We start from the raw sequence: 26,670 nt of genomic DNA, 5'->3' as shown, positions 1-26,670 counted from the left end.
AGAACTCTGTTCCTCCTAATTCAGAACAGGGGGACGTATTGCAAAAGGGCTCCACTTCCGTGAGCCTAGTGGATACACAGGGGATACTGCTTCTGTGTTTCTGCAGCTGTAGCACAAAACAGTCTGACCTTCATATCTTAAGGTTGTTGTAATTATGCCACACATCCTATGGCCAGAGCTAGAGTTCTTATCCCCAAATCATTTAAAACCTGTTCCTATTGTATTCACATCCCTCTATCTCCCTCCCTCCTTCCCTCCTTCCCCCTTTTTTCTTCCCCCCCCACCAGGGTTTCAAAATATGTGACAGATAGGCAGTATGAAAAATTTAGCACATTGGCACAGTAAAGGAAAAAAAATCCCACCTTTTGGGAGTAGGGGGTTTCTATGGATTTACCGGAACTGACATTTTCTGCTTAAGGTTGTAACTACTATTTCAAATGTACTGGCTATTCATGACAACCTATTGCCTATTAGACAAATACTGTGCTCAATTTGTTTTACATATTTTTTTTTTTGCCCATGAATGCTAGTAAGATTGAGGTCTTCAGCCATATTTTAGAATTGAAATCCTACCTAATAAAATCTTAGAGATTCTCCTTAACTCTTCCAGAGCTCATATCCTAACAGAACTTTAAAATTTTATCTTGGAGTGGAAAGGTGGCTCAGTGGACAAAAGCACTTGCTTTGAGAGCCCGAAGGTCTAAGTTCTGGTCCTTTACCACATAACTTAGGCACAGCCATATGCACCTGTATGCATAGCACTGCAGGAGCTGGAGACAGATTGCTGGGGTGTTCTGGGACCAGCCTAGCTCCAGGTTCATCCTTGTTTCAAAGGAATAAGGAAGCAGGTGACTGAGCAGATGCCTGATGTCCTCCTCTGGCCTCTGGCCAAATATGTATGGGCCCACTCATCCACACATGTGCAAGCACACACCCACATCCATACTAAGGAAAACCCAACTCACCTAAATTAAGAATAAGACAATTTGCTTTATACTCATTTTCTCATTTAGATTAAAATTTTAATTGTCTTATAAAAGTTAATTTCTTTTTCAATTTATGTGAGTATACTGTTGCTGTCCTCAGACACACCAGAAGAGGGCATCGGATCTCATTACACATGGTTGTGAGCCATCATATGGTTGCTGGGAATTGAACTCAGGACCTCTGGAAGAGCAGTAAGTGAGCCATCTCTCTGGCCCTATTTATTAATTTTAATAAAATAATTAGAAGAAAATTGAAACTTGTCCTATCTACCTATTTATCTATCTATCCTCACCATCTAGCCCAGGCTGGCCTTGAATTCATTATGTGAAACAAGCTACCCTGGAACTTGGAGTAATTCTCTTGCCCAGCTTTCTGAATCCTGAGATTACAGTCATAAACTACTATACCTGGCTAGCAAGTTGTTCTTTTCCTCCTGCACACAACCCTGTTCCTGCACTTTTCCAAGCATCATGTTCAGTGTGCTGCTGCTATGCTAATAACATGAATATTATGAGCAGTGTCTCATTTCCTTGTAATATGACAGGCTATGGTTATATACATGGCCTAACATGATCTGCAGAGACATACCACTGAGTACACATTGATAGATATCCCTTTAAATGAGGTCTTAGTTTCTGAGGAAATGAAAATTAAACTTTTTCCTTCATTGACATTCTGGAGCTGGGTGAAGCATGGGTCTTTAAGTCTAGCATTTGGAGCCTGAGAAAGGAGCCTCATGGGTTCAAAGCCAGCCTGGGCTACTTAATGATGCTCTGCCTCAAAACAAAGCAATGGAAAGTCTGTGCTGTATGTATGTGTGTGCGTGTTTTCCTCTTGCTATTTTTTTGCTCTGCAATTTCTTTGTGAACTCCTGTCTCTAATTCAACTAATCTCTTTTAGTTTTAGAATTATTCTAGTACATGAGCCAAAGATTCTTTATTTTAGGTGGAAAATAGCCTGATGATATCAAAGATATCCTTGAGTCTTTCCTTAGGAATTCCCCGAGGGCCATGATACTACTTAATGCTGGACCATCTCAGCATAAGCCACAGACAGGCTTAGATGAATATGTGTAGGTACACATGCATGCCACTCAGAGTGCTGTTTAATAAATAAAACGACAGGACTGGTAAGATGAATCAGTGGGAGAAGTCACCTCCCACCAAGCCTGGTGCCTGAGTTCGATCCCCAGGTCCCATGTAGTAGGTGGACAGAACCAACTTCAGAAAGCTGTCCTCTGTCTTCTGCATGTGGGCTGTGGCTCATGCTCACTCACCCATGGAACACATAAATGTAAAAACAAATTTTAAAATCACAATAATACATACACCCTGAATCTGTGCTACATCCATGGCTAACGTTGTAGTCAGGGCTCCAGTGTTGTTCTCTTTATCATCATACCAGGCCATATCCTAGAGAGAAGGGAATTGGCATATGGTTAGAGAGACATTCTTCTCAGGTCTGAGATTTTTGTTTTATATTGTTTGAAGGAATTTAGTTGTCTCCTCACTTGCCTGTAAACACTACAGATCAACTGACTTCTGCATCTTATTTCATTTTTTTTAATTTTTTTATTTATTTTCTATATTCTTTGTTTACATTCTAAAAGCCTTCCTCTTTCCAAGTCCTCCCCATAAATCCTCTTCTCTCCATCCATTCTCTATCTTTCCCCTCCCTTTTCTCTGTCCTGGTACCCCCCTACAATGCTGGATCAAGCCTTTCCAGGATTAGGGCCCTCTTCTTCCTTCTTCATGGGAATCATTTGATATGCTAATTGTATCTTCAGTGTTCAGAGCTTCAGGGCTAATTAATATCCACTTATCAATGATTGCATTGTATGTGTATTCTTTTGTGATTGCATTACCTCGCTTAGGATATTTTCTAGTTCCATCTATTTGCCTAAAAAATTCATGAATTCATTATTTTTAATTGCTGAATAGTACTCCATTGTGTATATATACCACATTTTCTGTATCCATTCCTCCACTGAGGGATATCAGGGTTCTTTCCAGCTTCTGGCTATTATAAATAAGGCTGCTATGAACATAGTGGAGCATGTATCATTATTGCATGCTGGGGAATCCTCTGGGTATATGCCCAGGAGAGGTATAGCAGGATCCTCTGGAAGTGTCATGCCCAGTTTTCTTAGGAACCGCCAGACTGATTTCCAGAGTGGTTGTACCATCTTACAATCCCACCAGCAGTGAAGGAGTGTTCCTCTTTCTCCACATCCTCGCTAACACCTGCTGTCTCCTGAGGTTTTAACCTTAGCCATTCTGACTGGTGTGAGGTGAAATCTCAGGGTTGTTTTGATCTGCATTTCCCTAATGGCTAATGATGTTGAGCATTTCTTAAGGTGCTTCTTGGACATCCGAATTTCTTCAGGCGAAAATTCTTTGTTTAGGTCTGTACCCCATTTTTAATAGGGTTATTTGGTTCCCTGGGGTCTAACTTCTTGAGTTCTTTGTATATATTGGATATTAGCCCTCTATCAGATGTAGGGTTGGTGAAGATCTTTTCCCAATTTGTTGGTTGCCATTTTGTCCTTTTGACAGTGTCCTTTGCCTTACAGAAACTTTGTAATTTTATGAGATCCTATTTGTCAATTCTTGATCTTAGAGCATAAGCTATTGGTGTTCTGTTCAGGAACTTTCCCCCTATGCCTATGTCCTCAAGGATTTTTCCCAGTTTCTTTTCTATTAGTTTCAGTGTGTCTGGTTTTATGTGGAGGTCCTTGATCCACTTGGAGTTGAGCTTAGTACTAGGAGATAAGAATGGATCAATTCGCATTCTCCTGCATGCTGACCTACAGTTGAGCCAGCACCATTTGTTGAAAAGGCTATCTTTTTTCCACTGGATGTTTTCAGCTCCTTTGTCAAAGATCAAGTGACCATAGGAGTGTGGATTCATTTCTGGATCTTCAATTCTATTCCATTGGTCCACTTGCCTGTCCCTGTTCCAATACCATGCAGTTTTTGACATTATTGCTCTGTAGTATTGCTTGAGGTCTGGGATACTAATGCCCCCAGAAGTTCTTTTACTGTTGAGAATAGTTTTAGCCATCCTGGGTTTTTTGTTATTCCAGATAAATTTGAAGATTGCTTTTTCCAACTGTGTGAAGAACTGAGTTGGGATTTTGATGGGGATTGCACTGAATCTGTAGATTTCTTTTGGTAAGATGGCCATTTTAAGTATATTAATCCTGCCAATCCACAAGCATGGCAGATTTTTCCATTTTCTGAGGTCTTCTTAGATTTCCTTCTTCAGAGACCTGAAGTTTTTGTCATAAAGATATTTCACTTGTTTGGTTAAAGTCACACCAAGATACTTTATATAGTTTGTGGCTATTGTGAAGGGTATTATTTCCCTAACTTCTTTCTCAGCCTGCTTATCCTTTGAGTATAGGAAGGCAACTGATTTGCTTGAGTTGATTTTATAACCTGCCACTTTACTGAAGTTGTTTATCAGCTGAGGAGTTCTCTGGTCGACTTTTTTGGGTAACTTAAGTATACTATCATGTCATCTGCAAATAGTGATAATTTTACTTCTTCCTTTACAATTTTTATCCCTTTGACCTCCTTATGTTGTCTAATTGCTCTAGCTAGAACTTCAAGTACTATATTGAAAAGATATGGAGAGAGAGGGCAGCCTTGTCTAGTCCCTGATTTTAGTGGGGTTGCTTCAAGTTTCTCTCCATTTAGTTTGATGTTGGCTACCGGTTTGCTGTATATGGCTTTAATTATGTTTAGGTATGGGCCTTGAATTCCTGTTCTTTCCAAGACTTTTAGCATGAAAGGATGCTGAATTTTGTCAAATGCTTTTTCAGCATCTAATGAAATGATCATATGGTTTTCTTTTTTTGAGTTTGTTTATGTAGTGGATTGCATTGATGGATTTCTGTATATTGAACCACTCTTACATCCCTGGGATGAAGCCCATTTGATCATGGTGGATGATTGTTTTGATATGTTCTTGGATTCGGTTGGCAAGAATTTTATTGAGTATTTTTGCATCAATATTCATAAGGGAAATTGGCCTGAAGTTCTCTTTCTTTGTTGGATCTTTGTGTGGTTTTGGTATCAGTGTAATTGTGGCTTCGTAGGACGAGTTGGGTAGTGATCCTTCTGTTTCTATTTTGTGGAACAGTTTGAAGAGTATTGGTGTTAGGTCTTCTTTGAAGGTCTGATAGAATTCTGCACTGAAGCCATCTGGTCCCGTGGTTTTTTTGGTTGGGAGACTTTCTATGACCCCTTTTATTTCTTTAGGGGTTACGGGACTGTTTAGATGATCTATTTGGTCCTGATTTAATTTTGGTGTTTGGTATCTGTCTAGGAAATTGTCCATTTTCTCCAGATTCTCCAGTTGTGTTGAGTATAGGCTTTGGTAGTAAGATCTGATGATTTTTTGAATTTCCTCAGTTTCTGTCGTTATATCTCCCTTTTCATTTCTAATTTTGTTAATCTGAATACTGTCTCTGTGCCCTTTGGTTAGTCTGGCTAAGGGTTTATCTATCTTGTTGATTTTCTCAAAGAACCAGCTCTTGGTTTTGTTGATTCTTTGTATGGTTCTCTTTGTTTCTACTTGATTGATTTCAGCCCTGAGTTTGATGATTTCCTGCCTTCTACTCCTCCTGGGTGAATTTGCTTCTTTTTGCTCCAGGGCTTTCAGGTGTGTCATTAAGCTGCTAGTGTATGCTCTCTCCATTTTTTTTTTTTTTTTTTTTTTTTTGGAGGCACTCAGGGCTATGAGTTTTCCTCTTAGCACTTCTTTCATTGTGTCCATAGATTTGGGTATGTTGTGTCTTCATTTTCATTAAATTCTAAAAAGTCTTTGGTTTCTTTCTTTATTTCTTCCTTGACCAAGGTATCATTGAGTACAGTATTGTTCAGTTTCCATGTGTATGTGGGCTTTCTGCTGTTTTAGTTGCTATTGAAGACCACTTTTACTCCATAGTGATCTGATAGGAGACATGGGATTATTTCGATCTTCTTATATTTGTTGAGGTCTGTCTTGTGACCAATTATATGGTCGATTTTGGAGTAGGTACCATGAAGTGCTGAGAAAAAGGTATATTCTTTTGCTTTAGGGTGAAATGTTTTATATATATCTGTTAACTCTAATTGGCCCAAAGCTTCAATTAGTTTCATTGTGTCCCTGTTTAGTTTCTGTTTTCCTGATTGGTCCATTGAGGAAAGTGCAGTGTTGAAGTCACCCACAATTATTGTGTTAGGTGGAATGTGTGCTTTGAGCTTTAGTAAAGTTTCTTTTATGAATGAGGGTGCCCTTGCATTTGGAGCATAGATGTTCAGGATTGAGAGTTCTTTTTGGTGTGTTTTTCCTTTGACCAGTAAGATGTGTCCCTCAGTGTCTGTTTTGATGACTTTAGGTTGAAAGTCAATTTTATCTGATATTAGAATGGCTACTCTGGCTTGTTTCCTGAGACCATTTGCTTGTAAAATTGTCTTCCAGCCTTTTACTCTAAGGTAGTGTTTTTCTTTGACACTGAGGTGTGTTTCTTGTATGCAGCAAAATGTAGGATCCTGTTTACATATCTAGTCCGTTAGTCTATGTCTTTTTATTGGGGGAATTGAGTCCATTGATGTTAAGAGATATTAAGGAATAGTGATTATTATTTCCTGTCATTTTTGATGTTATCTTTTATATTTGATTGGTTATCTTTTTTTGGGTTTGATGAAAGAAGGTTACTATCTTGCATTTTCCAGGGTGAAGTTTCCCTCCTTGTACTGGTGTTTTCCTCCTATTATCCTTTGTAGGGCTGAGTTTGTGGTAAAATATTGGGTGAACTTGGTTTTGTCAAGGAATATCTTGGTTTCTCCATCTATGGTGATTGAGAATTTTGCTGGGTATAGTAGTTTTGGCTGGCATTTGTGTTCTCTGAGAGTCTGCATGAGATCTGCCCCGGATCTTCTAGCTTTCATAGTCTCTGGTGAGAAGTCTGGTGTGATTCTGATAGGTCTTCCTTTATATGTTACTTGGCCTTTCTCTCTTACTGCCTTTGTTTAGTACATTTGCGGTTTTGATTATTATGTGACTGGAGGTATTTCTGTTCTGGTCCAGTCTGTTTGGAGTTCTGTAGGCTTCTTGTATATTCATGGGTGTCTCTCTCTTTAGATTAGGGAAGTTTTCTTCCATAATTTTATTGAAGATATTTGCTGGCCCTTTAAGTTGTAAATCTTCGCTCTCATCTATGCCTATAATCCTTATGTTTGGCCTTCTCAATGTGTCCTGGATTTCCTGGATGTTTTGGGTTACAAGCTTTTTGCATTTTGCATTTTCTTTGACTGTTGAGTCCATGGTTTCTATGGTCTCCTCGGCATCTGAGATTCTTTCTTCTATCTCTTGTATTCTGTTGTTGACATTTGCATCTATAGTCGCTGATTTCTTCCCAAGGTTTTCTATCTCCAAAGTTGTCTCCCTTTACGATTTCTTAGTCGTTTCTACTTCTGTTTTTAGATCCTGGATGTTTTTGCTCAGTTCCTTCACTTGCTTGTTTGTGTAATTCCTGTAATTCTCTGAGAGATTTTTGTGTTTCTTCTTTCATGACTTCTGCCTGTTGATCAAAGTTCTCCTATATTTTTTAAGTGATTTTTGCATTTCCTCCTTATTGGCTACTATCGTTTGACCCATATTCTCCTGAATTTCTTTAAGTGATTTTCGTGTTTCCCTTGTAAGGGCTTCTAGCTTTTGATCATTTTTCTCCTGAATTTCTTTAAGAGATTTATTTATGTCCTTCATGTGTTCTTGTAACAGCATCATGACCAGTGATTTTACATCCAAATCTTGCTTTTCTGGTGTGTTGGGGTACCCGGGACTTGCTATTTACGGAGAATTGGGTTCAGATGCTGCCATATTCCCTTGATTTCTGTTAGTAAAGTTCCTACGTTTGCCTTTTGCCATCTAGATCTCACTGGTGTTAGTTGGTCTTGTTGTCAATGCAGGACTCACCCGTGCAAGCTGCCTCCCTGCAGCAGGTCTCTGGATGCACCACTGGCCTCTGCACTGCTTGGGGACAGGGCGCATGGCCCAAGCTGCTCCTGATCCAGAGGTGGTGACCAGAAGGCTCCCACCAGAGGCCTCCAGATGGATCCTCCACTTTGCCGGGTCAGACCTGCATCTTATTTCATAATGCTCTATGTTTTTTCTTTTTAGACTGAAGAATGTAAGACAGACTTGTGGACTCATTACCATATTATAATATGCAGAGTATAGAACTACAATTGTAGAATGTTCATTGTTAAAATGGCCATTGCAACAAAAGAGTGATTTTCAGTTCTATTCTGTAAGCAGTTTGTGAGGAGAAGACTACTTATTTATTTATTAATTCATTTGCTTAGGGTTTTGGTACTGGGGAATGAACCTAGCACTCACTGCATGTTACACAGCCATTCGCAGTGAGCTGTATATCTAGAACATTCTATTTGCACAGTGGAGTAATGTCCAGTACAATTTAGGAACGTTTTCAAATCTGTTTTTTACCTAAACAGATCAGTGTCAAAACAAAAACAAAACGAAAATAAACCACACAAAAAAAAACAAAACAAAAAACAAACAAACAAACAAAAAACCCCCCAAAACCCTATTTCTTTCCTTTCGGATTCATACAGGCAAGATTTTATGTGACACTTTTTACATACTTCCTGAGTTTGGTAACTCATTGGCACTATGAAGTAAGAGGTAGAAGGAAGGCTGGACAGATGATGCCTAGAAGCACAGAGTCTAAAGAAGGCAGGTAAAAAACATGAGCAATAAAAACACAAGTTAAGAATTTGTTCCTTTTTAGCAGCTGACAGACACAGCTCTTCAGAGTATTTAGCCTGAGGAAATGATTTCTTTTTATTGAGTGTTTCCTCCTCCTCACTCAGACCACACTTTGGGATTAAAACCCAGTGGAGATACTGATGAACATGGTTCCTATAACAACAACAACAATAACAACAACAACAATAACAACAATAATTAAGAAACTGTTGGCTTGATACAACCCAGCTAGCACTTTGAGGCCCAGGTTACACAGTGCTGTCAAGGAAACAGAAATTAAATAGAAGCAGGGTATGAGTCATGCAGCATGTGAGAAGAAAGATCTATGCAGGAGTGTGTCAAGAGGAGGATGGGTGTAGCTGTGTAGAACCGTGTGAGCCACTGCCATGAGAAGCTTTTCCAAAGGATTCAGGGGTTTAGGTGACCCAAAGCTGTGATGACAGTCTCTGCGTGAAGCAAGGGGAACAATCATGAGATGCAATATGGTTACAACACTGGAATCAGAAGTTAAATACTTGTTATTCTACAGAACTTGCCCTCGAATTAAGAGACTCAATCCACTTTCTATTTGTATCTAGACTTCAATATAACATGGGACACATGAAGAAACTTTAGGTGTGATATGACAAATATGGAAAAATGAAATCTGAATATTATGGTCTAGATTCTGTAGTACTCACTATACCACGCAATGAACAGTCTTAGTCACCTGTCCAATCAGCAGTATGGCTGAAATTGCTTTCTACAAGTGAGCAATTGTGCACCCTAGAGATTGTCTTCTTATGTACTGAGCATGTGCCAAAATATATAGCAGATTTTCTGGAATTTAGCTGGTACTGAGTGAAGATTGGCTTGCTTTTTCTGTCCTCCCAGAGGTAAAGTAATTTATAAATAGAGGCTATCAGGAATTTTGATATACCCTTATCCTACCAACAATTAATACAATCACACTCGAAGAAGAGTGTGGTGTGTGTTTTTTCCTGTAGTTATTACAACAGTCCCATGAGGTATTATGAATCCACATTTTGTAGATTGGGGAAATGGATGTATTGAAGGAGAGATGGAGGGACTAGGTCAAGGACACACAGCTGACAAGTGCTAGGGCTGGGATTTGAGTTTCAGTAAAGAGGCCACAGTTCTTAAGAAACTGTCTTGTTGTGCCTCTCATCTGACTGAGGCATTCTGGCTGAGTTTTATTTCTTGTTTTTTGAACTCTGGGATTTGTTGCCTCACAACCTTTTGGAAGAAGTTCCAGGCCTTCCTGAGACTTCTACGTGGCTACTGTCAGTGATATTATCTGATGGCTGAAAGATTCAGTTTCACCTAGACTCCCCCAACAAACAATTTTGAGGGAAAATCAGAGTGTGGGGAAGACCCTAAACCTTATAGCTCTGTATATCAATATTGACCACTAAAAAATGCGGTGAACAATAGTTTCAATCATGGAACTTAGCACAATCAGAGTAATTATTTAGCTGAAAGGCTCTTAAGTAATCACATAAAAGATAGATTGTATATCTATAGAAAACCACACCCGATTCTATAAATGTGTCTACTTCGGTGAGATTCCAAAATGGTTGTAAAAAGGCACTGCAAGCCTCAGCATGCTTTCTAAGGCTTCTAAGTTTTATCTTAGAACAGAAACCCAGACAATAAAAGTTAGCTAAAATCTCCTATTGGCTGTCTCCCTTACCACAGACAAAGCAACATTGTGAAGGTACTTACAAAGAAAAGACTAAAACTGCTATACCCACACCAGCCCCCTCCATCCCAAACAAAGCAAATACAAGGTGCAAGAAGAATTCTGAAGAACAGTTGGAAAAAGAAAAACAAAAAAAATCTGCTGAAAGGGACTGAGTGAAATTATAGCAAAACTGAATGAAGTTGGTTAAGCAACACACAGATTCTGTTTAGCTTTCATGGTTTTGAAGGATAGAATGGTCTGGACAGTAGCAAGCCCTTGTTTAGAAGTGTTATAGTGCTGGCGATCTTCACACAGTTAAAGTTAGAGAAGGGTCTGTGTGGCATCAACCACCAGAGCACTTGACAGCTTCTCTGGACATTAAAGCAGCTTAGGATCTTGAGGCTCTTTCTCTTAAAATATTTTGTGAACATGGTCTGGAGAGATGGCTCAGTGGTTAAGAACACTTGCTGCTCTTCCAGAATACCCTAGTTCCTAGAGCATAAGTCAGGACACTCAACAGTTTCTAACTCTAGTTCTAGGAGACCTGAAGCCTCTGGTTTTCTTTATTACCTGCATTCATGTGCACATACCTACATGGACATGCATACTAATAATTAAAAATGAAATAATAAATCTTTAGAAATTATTTTGTGAACAAAGGGGAAGTTCAAAGTAATACAGAAAAATGTTAAATATTAAGATAATTCAGGAAGAAGTTATAATTTCCATGGACATAAATAGATCTGAACTAGGGGAAACATGAATTCATGAAGAGAGAAATGGTGAGTCAGTAGGTGTGAAATATAGTTTTAGTTAATTACAGTCTCACATTAATTAAGATTTGAGGTGGAGACATAAGGTGTTAATAAGTAAAGAAATAGAAATTTACTGAGAGAAACATGCAGGGATTAGAGCTATTTTTTTAAAAAATTGTTTTAGATTAGAGGATATTTCTATTGTGGGGAAATTTCTGAGCTAGGACCTTTCTGCACAGAGAACATGATGGCACCCACTGCTGGAAGCTGTGTGCTGTAGGACACAGGCCAAGGAATTCATTGAATGGCAGTCTCAAGACTGCTAAGAAGATGTGAAAACTGATTTTGACAACTGCCCTGGAATGATAATAACTTCATTTCTGAAAAGCAATTGCCAGGCAGGACACTTTTCTGACAAGCTCTGCTGACAGAAGGTGAAGCAAGGATCAATGACTATGGGATCTTTGGGGAACCCCATCTACCTCAGGTGCCAGACTTCCCTGGTGGGAGATTAGAACTTGATCCACCTAGTTCAGCTATTTCCAAGAGTGACTGGCCATCTGCAGCAGTGTGACCCCAGGCACACAAATGTTATGTGAATTGATGACTTTCTCCAGAGTAGCTGCGAGCCTTTGGAGAGAAAAACCTTCTCTGGCCCATGGATGAGACCTTAGTACATCAGTGAGTCCTACAAGGGTATTCTGAGGTGCCAGAGTTCACATCTCTCCTTTTCAGTTTTACATGTGGTCTTTCTTTTTTATCCTCTGAAATAACCTTGCTCATCAAAGGGAAGATGAATGCAACGAATACTAGTAGACCTGAAATCTGTTATTTTTTGAAGCCTCATAATTCTCATAATTTGGATTTTAAAAATTTTAATTGTGTGTATGAGTGTGTGTGTCCATACATGGGTATGTGCATGTGAGTACAGTTCTCTCAGAAACCAGATATGGTCACATTCTTTAGAGTCAGAATTACAGGTGGTTGTGAGCTACCTCATGTGGATTCTGGGAACTAAACTCAGGTTTACCAGAAGAGCAGTATGCATTCTTAATTGTTGAACCATTTCTCCAGACCCAGGATATGCTTTTATTAGAAGAATATGCTCATAAGAATTCTAATGGTAGATTTTTGCTGCCTAGAGCAATAACACAAAGTATGCTTTTCAATGATCTGATATAAAGACTATGTCAAGAAATGAGAAAGAATGAAAGGTTAGAATGTTAGAATAGACAACAAATCTAAATTAAAGGAAGAAAAATTCCACTCCTTTCACTGACCTGGTAGAGCATGGCTTTGAATGCCGTGTGTCTTAATCTCATGGCTAAATTTTCCTCTGCTCTGCCATAAAACAACCCCTAGGAAACAAACAAAAAGTTCTACATTTATTCTTAACTCTCTTTGTAACATTCAGTTATATTTTTAATTGGAACAGAGAAGATAATGTAAACATAGAATCCTGCCCAGGGCTGTTCAGCCAATAAAAGGCTTACCTGCATCAAGTAGGTGACAAGAGCTACTACGCCCAAGACAACTAACATCATGGAGTAGAGCTCTGCATCCTGCTTTAATGTAGCTTTATTTTTATCTTCAAACATCTGCAAAGGAACAGAGTTTCCTTCAGAAGCTTGGAGGAAAGTGTAAACAGAAAACAAAACCAGCCTCATTTAAAACATCTGCGTACATCAGGATTTTCTACAGGAATTGCAATGTAAAGAAAAAGCTATGCGTTTCTGGGCAAAACCAAACAAAACAAAACTATACACTATTATTATTCCCTGGTGTACTTTTAATACACACGATAAAATCAACTTACTTTTAATTGCCAGCATTTGCTTGGTTAATATATTAGACAAATGAGTCTTGTTTCACAGCATGTTTCCCTTTTTTATTATTTGAATTCTCTCCCTCCCTTCCTCCTTCTCTCCCTTTCTTCTTTGAATTTGTATGTGTGAAATGGACTATTTGTGTATAGGTCAGAGGTCAACTTTGGTAATGGATTCTTTTTTGCCTTTCACCTTGTTGAGGCAGAGTACATCCTGTTTCTGGTGTACTGCATATTCTAGTCTGCCATCCATATATGTCTTGCCTATGCTCAGTTTCCATCTTGCCATAGAGTACAGATGTACATTACTGCGTTTGCCTTTTTATGTGCATTCTGGGGATCAAACTCAGGTTGTCAAACTTATGTGGCAAGCATTTTTACCCAGTGAGACAGTTTTCTGACCTTACAGTTTTTTTTCAATTAGATCAGCAGTTTGAATTATCATTTCTGATATTTCACATTTCTTAATGTTTTTCTAAAGTGAGACATTTGTATGTGCCCCTAGAAGTTATTCATAAAGTTAGGTATTAGACCTACACATTGACATGGAATGCAGCTGTGTGCAGGACTGCTGAAGTCAGTGTTGGTCTAGTAAGATCCCGAACTAGTCAACTCTTCTAGGGCTCTGGCACAATTTCAAATTCCTACTCTCTCTCCCTGAGCTGGCAGGTAATAAAAGTCTGTCATTGTTTGGACAGGTTGGGAAGAGAGAGGCTGTATCTGTCTCTTTTATTGCTTCAGTGCTTAGGAATGCTGATACAACATTGGAGTCAGAATTAAAAAACAAAGCAATTTCTTTACAGATCTCCCAACCAACAAGACCCAGCTGAACATTACATAACAGACATGGTTCATCTCCTAGGCACAGGAGCTACCTTTCCTACCATGGACTCTGCCCTGGGGATGACCCACTGAAAGTTCTGGTTTCCATTTTGTTGATTAATACACTACAGCTCTGTGCTCTAAGATGACACTTAAGTTGTTAAAAGCATAAACAAGCGAGTTTTACTTACAGTGACTAATTTTCCGAAGATGATGGAAAATGCTGGATGAACAGACCCATTTAAAGCCGAAGCCAATGTTCCCAGAACCACAAAAGGCCATTCAGACTTGCTTAATTTAAATATTTTTAATAGTGAAACTTCAGGAAGACTTGTCTACAAATAAAACAACATCAGTCTGAGGGCATTATGGAACCTAGAGAAGTGAGGAGGGACACACAGAAGCACACTGGAACCTATCAAATATAACAAATAGCAGTGCGCAGTTGTATTCTTCTTAGAAAAAATTACTAACGATGAGTCTCAAACATAAAAGAATCTTACATCAAAGTGATGATTTGTATGACATTAGTTTTTGAAATTTTACTTAGTTGTACTAAGAAAGTACAAAATGGGGTTGGAGAGATGGCTCAGTGGTTGAGAACCAGGATTTGATTCCCAGCACTTACCTGGAAGATCATAACCTGTAACTCCAGTCCCAGGGCACCTGGTACCCTCCTCTAATTTCTCAGGCACTATACACAGGTGATACTCAAACAAGAAAAAAACAGTCATATACATAAAAAATAAAATAATAAAAAATTTAGAAAGAAAGCACAGGAGGTCATTTGTTCAGGTAGCTAAGATCACATGAAATAATAAACTTAATTTTTCTTACTATTGTCAGATTGAATATCATGCTCTAGGCAAGGATAAGGTTTAGGCAGGAAATCAGCAGAGAAAGTGCCGGAGATCAATGTTTTACTAGCATTTTAGCCTTGGAAGTGTTCCAGTTCAGTTGTGTAGCAAGGTGTGAGGGCACACATCCTGTAAGGGGCACAGGCTGTGTGCTCATAGACCGCAGGGATGCTTTCCTATGCAGTACAGGTGAGACAACCAGGAACACTGCTATGTTCACCGAGTGTATGGAGTGTATGATATTGAGTTAATGTTTAGCTGCCATGCATTCAAAAACATTTTACTGTTGTCAATTCTACTTTTGTGATCCCAGCATTCAATTGTGATGCCCTTGTTTACAGTTGTGAATTACAGTTTTAAAAGGTGTATTTTTTATATCCCTATGGATTTAAAAAGCCCAGATTATTTTAATTAAAAAAAAGAGTACTGTTTAAATAGTGTTAACAAGATAGAAAAGAATAGCATAAAATAAGGCAAAATAAAAATGAAAATCTCTGTAAAATCATGAACAATGTCATAAGACCTAATATAGTATAGATTGAAGAATGTTTAAAGACAATCTGATGTAGAAATATGAAATAGGCATTTTATATGGAAGCACAAACCAATCTGACGAAGTTAAGAATCTCCTAAAGAATTTTAAATATCATCTGATTATTTTAGAAGTTTATTAAATTATGATTTGTACAGAGCCAATTGCACATACGTGAATAATTTGAGCATTTGGAAGCAGCTAGTTATTCATGAGACTATTAACAAGTGCCATATTAATATACCTGCTTCTCCAGAAGCTTCCTCGTACCTTTTGCAAGCCCTTTCTCTCCAGCCTCTCAGTTGCCAGGCCAGCTCCTTCAATCTGTGCCCACCCCTGAAACTCACATTATATTTCTGTCTCTTCATTTTTTTCTCTCACTTTGTATTTGCGGTGCTGCTAATTTTTTTTTCAGTGTTTTGGGAGTTTTTAATATAGCCCGATTCAAGTGCTACAGCAGATAGGTGGTTTATAAATACTTTCACTTTATGGTTTATTCTGTTGCTTAAATCTGTTTTATAAATGGCAATGTTCCTCACTCCAATAATGTCTGACTTGTTATTATTTTTTTTTTCTTATCAGTATGTTTTTGGTATTATAGCTAGGAAATCTTAAAGTCACAAAGATTTTCTACTAGGAATTCTCACATAAATTCAATGTTTTTACATTAATAAAATTGTGTGTGTGTGTGTGTGTGTGTGCATGCACATGCCATTGACTACATGTGTAGGTTAGAGGACAACTTGTAGGAGTCTAATCTATTCTACCATGCAAGTGTGGGAATTGAATTCAGGTTACCGGAAGTCTTTACCCCCAAGCCATCTTCTTAGCCCTTTTGTTTTGTTTTCTTTCTCTACTAATTTTTTATTAAATGCTAGATGTTGTAAATTTTACTCTATTGGTTACTTGAAATAAACGAAAATTCCTATGATACCCACTGATGACATCTACAGTCATCAACAATTGGCAGTGTTGGATAGGCTAGCAGAAGGGCTGGGGTATACAGTCCAGAGCTCAGGAAGAAAACTGTCAAAGCACAAGTACAAAGCATCACACAGGGCTCAGGAACGTGGAGCTGGGGAGAAGGAGAGCTCTGGGGCTCAGGGGAGGGGGTACGTGGAAGATGGTGGGTGATGCTCATGGTAAGGCATGCTGGCTTTGCTTCTTTGTTTTTTGTCAACTTGACACAAAACAGAGACTTTAGGGAAGAAGGATCCTCCATTGAGAAAATGCCTCAACATGTAGGCCAGTCTAACGGGGGCATTTTCTTGATTAATGATGCATGAGGGCAGTCCCAGATCCTGTGGGCAGTGCCACTCCTGAGCAGGAGGTTATATGGAAAACCAAACTGAGTGAACCACAGGGAGCAAGTTGGTAAGCAACCTCCACAGCCTCTGCTTCAGCTCCTACATCTATGCTTCTGCTCCCTTCATGGTGTACTACAATTGTATGCTAAAATAAACCTATCTTCCCCAAGATGCTTTTGAGTATGGTGCTTATAACAATAGAAACCTGACCAGGGAAGGTCCTGAGAATGTTCAGTTGTGGATCTAGAGCCCAAGGTGGGTTAGAGGAAGAAGTTTCATTATGACAAGAAATGAGACAGGGTAGAATGGTGTGATTAAAGAGAATACTGAAGAGTCTCAGGGGCAAGGAGGGATAAACCAGGGTGACCTTTGTGCTGGGAGCAGAGAAGAACAAGCTTGGGGACAAGTATCCCTGTTCATAGGAGCAGAGGGTACTGGAGGCCTGAACTGTGCAGGTGGCTCATCTGTGTCCAGGCTGTTGCAGCAGGAGTGGCAGGTGAAAGAGACATTGAGATGAACTAGAAACCCTTCTCCACATGCAGGGAAAGCAGATAGTATGTAAATAACCAACAGGGTCATGATATTATGGCCTGGGGTTTAAGAATCTTGAGTTGGTTGTGACTCCCAGGCTCTCCTCCATTCTTAGAAGTGCCTTTTTCTTCTTTAATAGTTGGTTTGAATTTCTATGACTGTTCACTTGCTGTTCATCCAATTCTTTGTTTAAGTCCCACTGGGTGCCTTCCAGACTCAGATCCACAACATCCTAACCCAAATTAAGATGGTGGTGACTCTGGGGTGGCTGGGGTGGCACTTCAAGCTGCTGTTTTAACCCATAGTGTTCTTAGGAACAGCATGTTTTTATGAAAAAATTTTCCTCCCCTTTTAGTGTCACAGAGAAGTGAGAGCAAACATTTTGTGAACTGAGTGGCACTGAACTATTTTATTGTAACTCAGTTCTAAATTTTATAAGGATTAATTGGACCTTGGAGAACATGTATGCAAGCATGTTGGCAGGTGAACCATTACCTTTTGATGGTGTACGGCTTCCTCCAACTGGTCAGTGCAGGGTAACTTGGCGCTATTCACATTGCACAGAGAACCATAGCTGGTGTTTCCTGTGGTGGAACATGTCCTTGACTCCATTTGTTCATCGGCCTTTTTAATATCCTTCAATGAAGAATGTGCATGCTGTCATAATGATGCCTTAAATGAAGAGTGTACATGCTGATGCCTTAAAAACACAAAGGCAGGGATTGGGAGACAGCTCAGCTGCCAAAGTGCTTGTCTAGAAAACACAAGAACCCAGGTTTGGTTCCCAGGACTCAAGTTTTTAAAAAACTGGGTGTGGTGAACTACACTTAGCATCCTAGTGCTGGAGAGGAGAGGAAGGGGTGCTACAGTATGGGTTGGAAGATGGGGTCAGGGAGTAGCTGGAGTGTGAAGATGTGGACAGATAGACATAGATTGATCCTTTTGGCTTGTTGGTTACCAAGTTTAGCATACTTGGTGAGATATAGGCTAGTTAGAGACTCTTACATTAAAAAAAAAAACTCAAGCATATAAAGTAGATGGTGCTTTCATACACATACATGAATACACACACATTCATACACATGCACACATACATTTGCACACACACACATGCACATCCATGCACTCCTGCATGTATACCTACAGAGCATACACATATACACTCATGCACACACATGTATTCATATACACATGACTCATGCCTGCACACATACACATGTATATATACATGTACACATATACAAACACATACATGCACACAATGCATTCATATATATACATACACATGCACTCATCTGAGCACATATACAGATACATACACACATACACTCACACACATGTATGTATGTGCACACACACACACACACACACACCAAAACACTCAAACGGAAAGAATACAAAGGTATTTTGTTGTGTCATTTTAAAGTTTATGTGTGTGTGGCCAGGACCTGAGGCAGAACTTAAGAAACAGTAGTACTTTCCATAGCCCATAGCCCATAGCCATAGCCCAATCCAGACTGAGATTTCAAAGCAAAATGGGTGTTTCTTGGTATTTCATGAGAATAAAGTGTTATAATATATAGATTAGTGTTAAATTCTAAGTTAGATTGCATTGTTCCTAGTTTTTCTTTTTCTCCCCTCCTCTTTATTTTTTTTTGTAATTCAGAAAGATGAGGGCAATTTTAGTGAGACACCCAAGCAGTTCTCCATTGATTCAGTAGTGAGAAAGTAGATTTGTGATTTTACCACATGTCCCTTCTAGTGCAGGGAGCTTGTACAAGGTGGGCTCCCAGATAGGGTAGCAGCAGAGAGAAGGGCAGTTGGCCAAGGAGCATGTGCAAAAGGACCACATTCCAGGGATGCTTGAATTCTTTACTAATCTGAAGAACAGCTAATGAGTCACAAAGGTACAGTGAATTTTAACCAGGCTGACTTGCCATTATCATCCATAATCAGACACTTCTATGCTATCATCTTCCTTTCTGTTATTTTTCTACCATGGAAGAAATCTTTTGTCTATCTTTTTTTTCTTCTTCAGGAATTACTCTGTGGAAAATTTAAAATGTACTTTGACCAGTTTTCATAGTAAAGTTTTCTAAGAAAGAGTTCCATTATTGATCAAAGATCATTTTTCCATGAGCTTGCTAGACAAAAGAATAATGAGAATTGGGGGAGTATTAAATGTTTTAAGTAGAGACAGGGGAAAGGGTAAGGACCAATCAAAACTGAGGATGTATGAAGAATTCTTATGGGAAACTATTTACTTAGTTAACTAAAAAATTATAATTAAAAAAATAAAAAGGAGTTTGAACATAGGTACCCCGCGATAAATGCAAACCGTAGTGCCAGGACTTGGATACTTTACAACTTAAGGAGGCCCCAGAGGCCGCCAACACAACATAGGCTGTTGTCATTGCTCTTAGCTGCTCACCAGAACTAGAGAGATGGTAGGACCCTACTGTTGAAGAGAAAATGCATTTTGATTGTAAGACATAGAGAAGCCAAGCTGAGACTGATGTGAGAACTTCCTGCTTTGCAAGAGCTGGAAGACTGTACAGGAAGCTGGGGAGTAAAGGCAGAGTAGTCTTATCCAGCTCTGGACCCTGAGTACTACAACACTGACTTACCAGGCATGGCAATGCAATAGCAGCATGAAGGTTACTGGGGTAACTGCTTTCTTATTAAATCTGAGGTCTGGACATGGGAGGAAATTGATGTTTAACTGTAAGTTACATGACTGTAAATATGGTCAAAGGTCATAGATTTTTAGATGGTCATAAGTCCTAGGAGGGAACATATATCATATGGTTAAATGAACATGTCAAGTTGTCTTCTAATTACACTTATATTCATTAGTGCTACTCTCAATCTTGTCCAGAGAAGCTACCGTCTACAACGAGCAGCAGTTAATGCAGACACTGAGAGCTGGCTAAGGTGCTGAGAATAAGTGACTTATGGTGATCTGGACAACTCAAGACTCAAGGAACATAGTGGATAAAAGGCCGAGGATGAGGAAGAACACTGTGGTGTACTGTCTTCTGGATGTGACAGAGCCACTGTACCTGCTGACTCACCACAGCCACAATCACCTGAGCAAAATCAAGCCAAGACAAATATGAAATAAAATCAAAATCAAGTAATTAATCAAGTAGGTTGTACTTTCTTACTTTTCTTTTTTTTTTTAGTGTGTACATGAGTTTTATAAGTAAGTGTGCATGTGTGTGTGTGTGTGTGTGTGCATGTGTGTGTGTGTGTGTGTGTGTGTGTGTGTAGGACAGAGGTTAAAATTGAGTGTCTTTCTCCATTTCTTCCTCCATCTTACTTTTTGAGGTAGGTTCTTTCATTGAACCAGGGTTCATGAGTTTGGCTAGATTGGCAGGCCTTCCCCTTTAACTAGCCAGTATGAGCTCTGTATCTCACCTATGGGACTCATATGTATGGAGCAGAGTTTGAGTGTATGTGTGTTCATTCCACAGATACTTATTAAGTTACACTGCATGCCATGAGCACTGTCTGCTGCATTCCACATTTGAACCTCACCCCCATCGCTTTTCAGGCAGGCTTCTAAGAACTGCTAATAACTCTTCCTCACTGTCTCTCCCAGCATTATTCTCCCAGCATTCGTTGTTCTTCATGAAAGGCTAACCTTTACCATTCAGTTGCACAGCCAAGTGGGTGTTTTGGTTGGTTGGTTGTCTTTTTAATCTCTGCATTGTTGACTTATCCCTCTGGCTTTCTTCTCAACATTATCCCCCACCTCATAGTCTTTGAAGCCTTCTGTGGGGAATGTAACCCCACCCTGCCCTGTCCTGCTACTTACTTTACAAAGAAACATATGTACGTAACAACAACCCCGTAGTCTACCTGTGCCATGGCGAGGGAGTAGTACAGCCCCTGCTTTGCCATTAGTTCAGCATGGGTCCCTTTCTCCACCACCATGCCATCGTTCATTGTCACAATCAGGTCTGCCCCACGAATAGTGGAGAGCCGGTGTGCTACCACAATTGTGGTCCGGCCTTTGCTTGCCTACCGAGCAAAAGACACGGAAAGTAATCAGGAGTGTTAGAGATAACTTGTGCAATAGTCAGGGCAACTTATTCACACAATTATTTTTTACAAAGAATCTCACCCTAGGATATAGAAAACTTCAGACTTAGCAGACTAGAAGGTCTATTGGAAATTACAATATAAAAAAGTAATTTGTTCCAAATGGTGTTTTTTTTTTTCTGGAGTAGCTTTTTTGTTGTTGTTGTTGTTTTAAGATTTATTTATTTATTATATGTAAGTACCCTGTAGCTGTCTCCAGACACACCAGAAGAGGGCATCAGATCTCATTACGGATGCTTGTGAGCCACCATGTGGTTGCTGGGATTTGAACTCACAACCTCTGGAAGAGTAGTCAATACTCTTAACCACAGAGCCATCTCTCCAGCTCTGGGTGTTTTTTTTTTTTTTTTCTGTTTTTTTTTTTGTTTTTTTTTTTTAATAAAATCCATAACCATAGTATCTTAGCTCTAGAAAGAAACCTAACAAGAGTTTTTGAGTTATCTAACCATAAGAGCAAAATCAAGCTAAGATTTAAACTCATTGTCATCTGTCAAATGAGTATGCTCTTTAACAAGTTATGTGCAGACTCAAGGTTAAATGTGTTTTAATCTGACTAAAACAATCATTAGTACATAGGTGGTACACATAAGGGCATCGATAGATACATTTCAAACGGAATTTATCTAGCTCACATGGGCACGTCATTACCAGCATTTAGAAGCCAACACTTGCCCTGTCTTGTGACTGCTAGTGCTTACCCACCAAAGGGACCATTTAATTCCTAGTAATGTGTGTGTGTGTGTGTGTGTTTATATATAAATGGACTCTGTGGTCTATATCCTTGATTATCCACATATTCATGGCTTTGAGACTAACCATTTTACCTCCTATACCTACAAAGTATTTTACTATATGAACATAATTTATCCATTCTATTAATAACTGGGTTTGAGTTATCTTTAGTTTGTTTTCTATAACATATAGATTCTTTCATGTATTTATTTATCAAACAAATTTATAGATATCTATAATTTATACACCTCAAAAGGAGCTGCTATAGGCTGTCCCAGTCTATAGAGGCCAAGGAGCAGGACAATCACACATTCCATTTATACCAACAATGGCAGATCCCTTTTTGCCTGATGATGAGTGTTATTATATTGAAACTTCTACTTATATTTTCTAATGAATAATGAAGATGAGTAACTTTTCAACTGGTTAGTGAAAACATGAAGCTTCTGTTTTGTGAATGGCTCAGATCTTTTGCCCATTTTTGAATGGGAGCCATCTTTTCCTTGCTAATTTTCAGGAGCTGTTTGCACATTAACACAACATCACTTCAAATAGAGAAGCCTCGACTTCCAGTTATCTTTCTCAAATAGTACTGGTCACTGCCATCAAATGTGAGAGACTTTAGAATGATCCTTGGGAGGCATTAAAGAAGAAACATGGTTAGAGGAGAGAAAAATTCCATTAGTGTGAATGGACTAAGCAAAAGATTCCAGCTGCTGTTTCTGTGATCAGGGTGTTGTTGCTATGGGCAGATGAGACCTGCTGGAATGGACCAGTGTACAGGTTGACGGTTTGCATATGTGGGGGGGGGTGTGCACACAGGCATGCACATGCATGTGTATGTGTGTGCATGCCAACTATAGACTTATTTCTCCAAGTAATCCTGGATACACACTAGAGGAACTCTGGAAACTACTATCTGGTATCCAAAGAATCCCAAATCTGTACTTTCTCTTTTACTTAAAAACAACAGTGAACCAGGAGTGTGGGACTCAGAAATGATTCGGCCCACTTACCTTCTCCAGTGCAGTTTGAACAAGTGACTCACTCTCTGTGTCCAGGGCAGATGTAGCCTCGTCTAAGATCAGAATTTTGGGCTTCCGAACTAGAGCTCGAGCAATGGCGATTCTCTGTTTCTGGCCTCCACTCATTTGAGCTCCTTTTTCTCCTACCAGTGTATCAAATTTCTAATGAGACATAGAGAGCAAAGAGCACAGACATAGATGGTGGTTCAATGATTAGAGGATGAAATGGCAGGCACATTTGTGCTTTGATACCAGCTTAATGATAGCTTTATTATGGCCATTCAGAGCCTTTGACTTGGATCATTATAAAAATGAACATCTCTAAGGAAAAGTTCTAGTGAAGAGAATGAGGAAAGGTGACTTAGAACCTAACCAGATAAACAGAAAGAAAGGTTCTTAGAAAAATTCTTAACTGGGGTAAGTTTTCAAGTTTCTTTTAGATGACCCCAGAATACTTTTAAAAAAAAATCTGTGAATCATTCACTGTAATAGTAGTTCTTAGCAATTTGAGATGTTCATTGTCTATACTTTTCCTTTGGAGACTCTGAAAAATAGTAAGACAAAAATAAATTCCACTTATCAGGGTGTGCTGATGTCCACTGTAAGCCTAGTGCAGCAGAGACACGGGCAGAATGGCCAGGAGTTCAAGGCCATCCTCAACTGCACATCTAATTCAAAATCAACCTGGCCTACAGGAGACTCTGCCTCAAAACCCAAACCAAAAGTCCAGGTGTGATAGCACACTGCTTTAATCCCACTATTCAGGAGGCAGACGCAGATGGGTTTCTGTGAGTTCAGGCCAATCTGGTCTACCTCCAGAGTTCAAGAACAGGCAGGGCTCTGTAGAGAGACACTGTCTCCAAAACCAACCAACCAACCAAACAAACAAACAAACAAAAAACCCCAAACACACAAAACCCAAACAGACCGAACCAAACTTATCACAACTTCTTTTTTAAAAGACTTATTTCTTTTTCTGAAACATCTTTCAGTTTTGGGAAACATTTAAGGCCTTCTCTATTCATTTATTTCTTGATAAACACATTTTTAACAAATTGAATATTTTTATATTACAGTGGGTAACTTCTTGTACCTGTGGCCTGTTAGTTATATTCTATTGGGTTATGGTGCACATCTCATCAAGGATAGAAGTTCATATATTTTTTCCAAACCTAAAATTTCTATAGATGTATTTTCCCCCCTGTTTTTAAAAAGGTCAGTCTTGGGACTGGAGTGAAGGCTCAGCTGTTGAGAGCACTGGTTACTTCTGTAGAAGATCCACATTTGTTTCCTAGAATCCACCTGTTGCTCACAATCACCTGTAACTCCAGTTTTTAAGAATCTGATGCCCTCTCCTGACCTCCAGGGACACTGCACACATGTAGCATGCAGACAAAAATGTAGGCAAACACTCAAACACATCAAAAAAAAATCTTAAAAAGGGTGAAATTTTTCAAAAAGAAATCAGTCTTACTGTAGAGTAATTATTCACAATAATTGGACATACTTTATGGATATAGCCCTGTTATTTTTTGGCAAATAAACTAGCACTACTGTGACCTACAAAATCTTCTCAGGGTCCTTTTCAGTCCAAACGTGATCTTACTTTAAAATAGTTATATTTGATTTTGACAGTGCAAATTTATTTATTATTTTTAAGACAGTTTCTCATGTGGCTCAGGACAGCCACAGATTTGCTATGCAGCCTAGGATGATCTTGAACTGTTCTTGTGTCTGCTTCCTGCCTCTACCTCCCAAGTTCTGGGATTATAAGCGTGGGTCATCATGTCTGGATTTATATGGTGTTGGGAATTGAGGGCTTCTTCCATGCTTGACAGACTCTCTACTGAGTTGTATCCTCAGTCCATGTAGCAGTGTTCTGGGTTTTTGTTTTGTTTTGTTTATTTTTTCCCTCTTTCCTATGGTGATTTCATACATATATACACTGTATTTAGATTCCGTCTACCCTCTAGGACCCCATTCCATCTAAATGCCAACTCCTCCTGCACTTGTAGCTTCTGCTCCCAACTTCAAGCTCTGACTCTCTACCCTGAATCGAGCCCAGTGTACTTGGGTGTAGGGGCATCTGCTGGAGCAAGTGTCCCTTACCACAGCCCACACTCCTGAAATAGCCTGCCCTTTCCTTCTTCAGTATCATTTGCCAATAGCTCCTCAGCTAGGGGTGTTTTGAAATTTGCTCATGACCTGAAGGTGGTTTATGCTGTTGAGTGTTGTGTTTGTCTGTGCCCCACAATGTCAATTTGCCTTGGGTTCTCAGGTGCAGCCTCACTAAACAAAAACACCCCCAAGCTCTACTGAGGTCAGTCAAATTCAAATTTCAGAAAATGGTTGACATATCAAAGCTTTAAAATGCATTGTTTCTCTGACATCTAAATTAAACTGGGAACCCTGCCTTTTATCTGGTAACCCACTCAGCTGCCTATTTCCAAGTTTTGATTATTATGAATAAAACTTCCATGAATATTCATGGAAAAGATAATTTGTGATTGTGTTTTCTTTTCTAGTAGAAGATGATACACAGGAATGGTGAGCCATCCCGATCCCACGTCCATCAGTCTGGCAGGCAAATTGTTTTATCCACTGCTGCTCTTCTCAGATGGGAGGGGTGGTCCAAGTGCTTATTGTAGCACCAAAGTTACTTGAGCAGCTCTCTCATTTTAGCCATTCTAGCAAGTGTATCTTTCTTGTTGCCACTGTGTCTTCCCTCTTCTTGCGGGATGAGTTCCCGGCCTTGTGCATGCTACCAAGTTACATCTTCAGCCTTAAGTCTCAGTTTTTAAAAATTATTTTTTAGAAATGTATATAATGTATCTTGACCATATCTCCACCCCTCTTTTGAGGTGTGGATATGGTCTTATTATCCAGTCTGGCTCTTTTCAAACTTGACATTCTCCTGCCACTGCCTCTGTCTCTTGAATACTGGGATTACAAGTGCAATCACACATACTTGGACAGTTTACACTTTTATAAAAAAAATTCTTAAAAAAAGATTTCTTCCCTCCCTCCCTCCCTCTGTCCCTCCCTCCCTCCCTCCCTCTTCCTTCCTTCCTTCTCTCTCTCTCTCTTTCTCTCTCTCGTTCTCTCTTTTTTCTCTTTCTTTCTTTCTTTCTTTCTTTCTTTCTTTCTTTCTTTCTTTCTTTCTTTCTTTCTTTCTTTCTTTCTTTCTTTCTTTCTTTCTTTCTTTCACTGTAGCTGTCTTCAGACACTCCAAAAGAGGGCATCAGATCACATTTCAGATGGTTGTGAGTCACCATGTGGTTGCTGGGAATTGAACTCTGGACCTCTGGAAAATCAGTCAATACTCTTAACCACCAAGCTATCTCTCTAGCCCCTTATATATTTTTTCTTTAAGATTTTTTTAAAAAAAAACTTTTTTGCGTGTATCTAAGTGCCTAGGGAGGCCAGAAGATGGTTGTGGTCCCCTGGTACTAGAGTTACAACATGTGTGCTAGGAGCCAAATTTTAATCTTCTGGAAGAGCAGCAAATGCCATTAACTATTGAATTATCTCAGTAGCTCCTGTGATACCACTTTAGAAAGCAGTTCATAGCTTCCTAAGAGTTCTTTGCTTACCTCAATATTATGATTCTCTTCTTTATGCTAAGGTATTAAATTAATTAATTAATTAATTATTATTTTGAGAATGTCTTACCAAATAGTTCGACTGGTTCTGTACTTGTTATGTAGTGTGGGTTGGCCTCCAAATG

General features: G+C 39.2%; 1 protein-coding gene across 1 annotated transcript in view; it reads right to left on the bottom strand.

The window, feature by feature from the left end:
• Abcb5 (ATP binding cassette subfamily B member 5) overlaps positions 1-26,670 on the bottom strand; it is a 90,521-nt gene that overhangs the window by 29,251 nt on the left and 34,600 nt on the right. Inside the window, exons 13-19 of the mRNA XM_052186653.1 lie at positions 22,935-23,105; positions 20,944-21,105; positions 17,575-17,715; positions 14,044-14,187; positions 12,699-12,803; positions 12,486-12,563; positions 2,316-2,399 (exon numbers count right to left, since the gene is read on the bottom strand). Of these exons, the coding sequence (XP_052042613.1) occupies positions 2,316-2,399; positions 12,486-12,563; positions 12,699-12,803; positions 14,044-14,187; positions 17,575-17,715; positions 20,944-21,105; positions 22,935-23,105 (885 nt within the window). The remainder of the gene's footprint in view (positions 1-2,315; positions 2,400-12,485; positions 12,564-12,698; positions 12,804-14,043; positions 14,188-17,574; positions 17,716-20,943; positions 21,106-22,934; positions 23,106-26,670) is intronic.

This window comes from Apodemus sylvaticus, chromosome 6, assembly GCF_947179515.1.
Source record: "Apodemus sylvaticus chromosome 6, mApoSyl1.1, whole genome shotgun sequence".
NCBI classification, from domain to species: domain Eukaryota; kingdom Metazoa; phylum Chordata; class Mammalia; order Rodentia; family Muridae; genus Apodemus; species Apodemus sylvaticus.
This window is presented reverse-complemented; position numbering and strand designations above follow the sequence as displayed.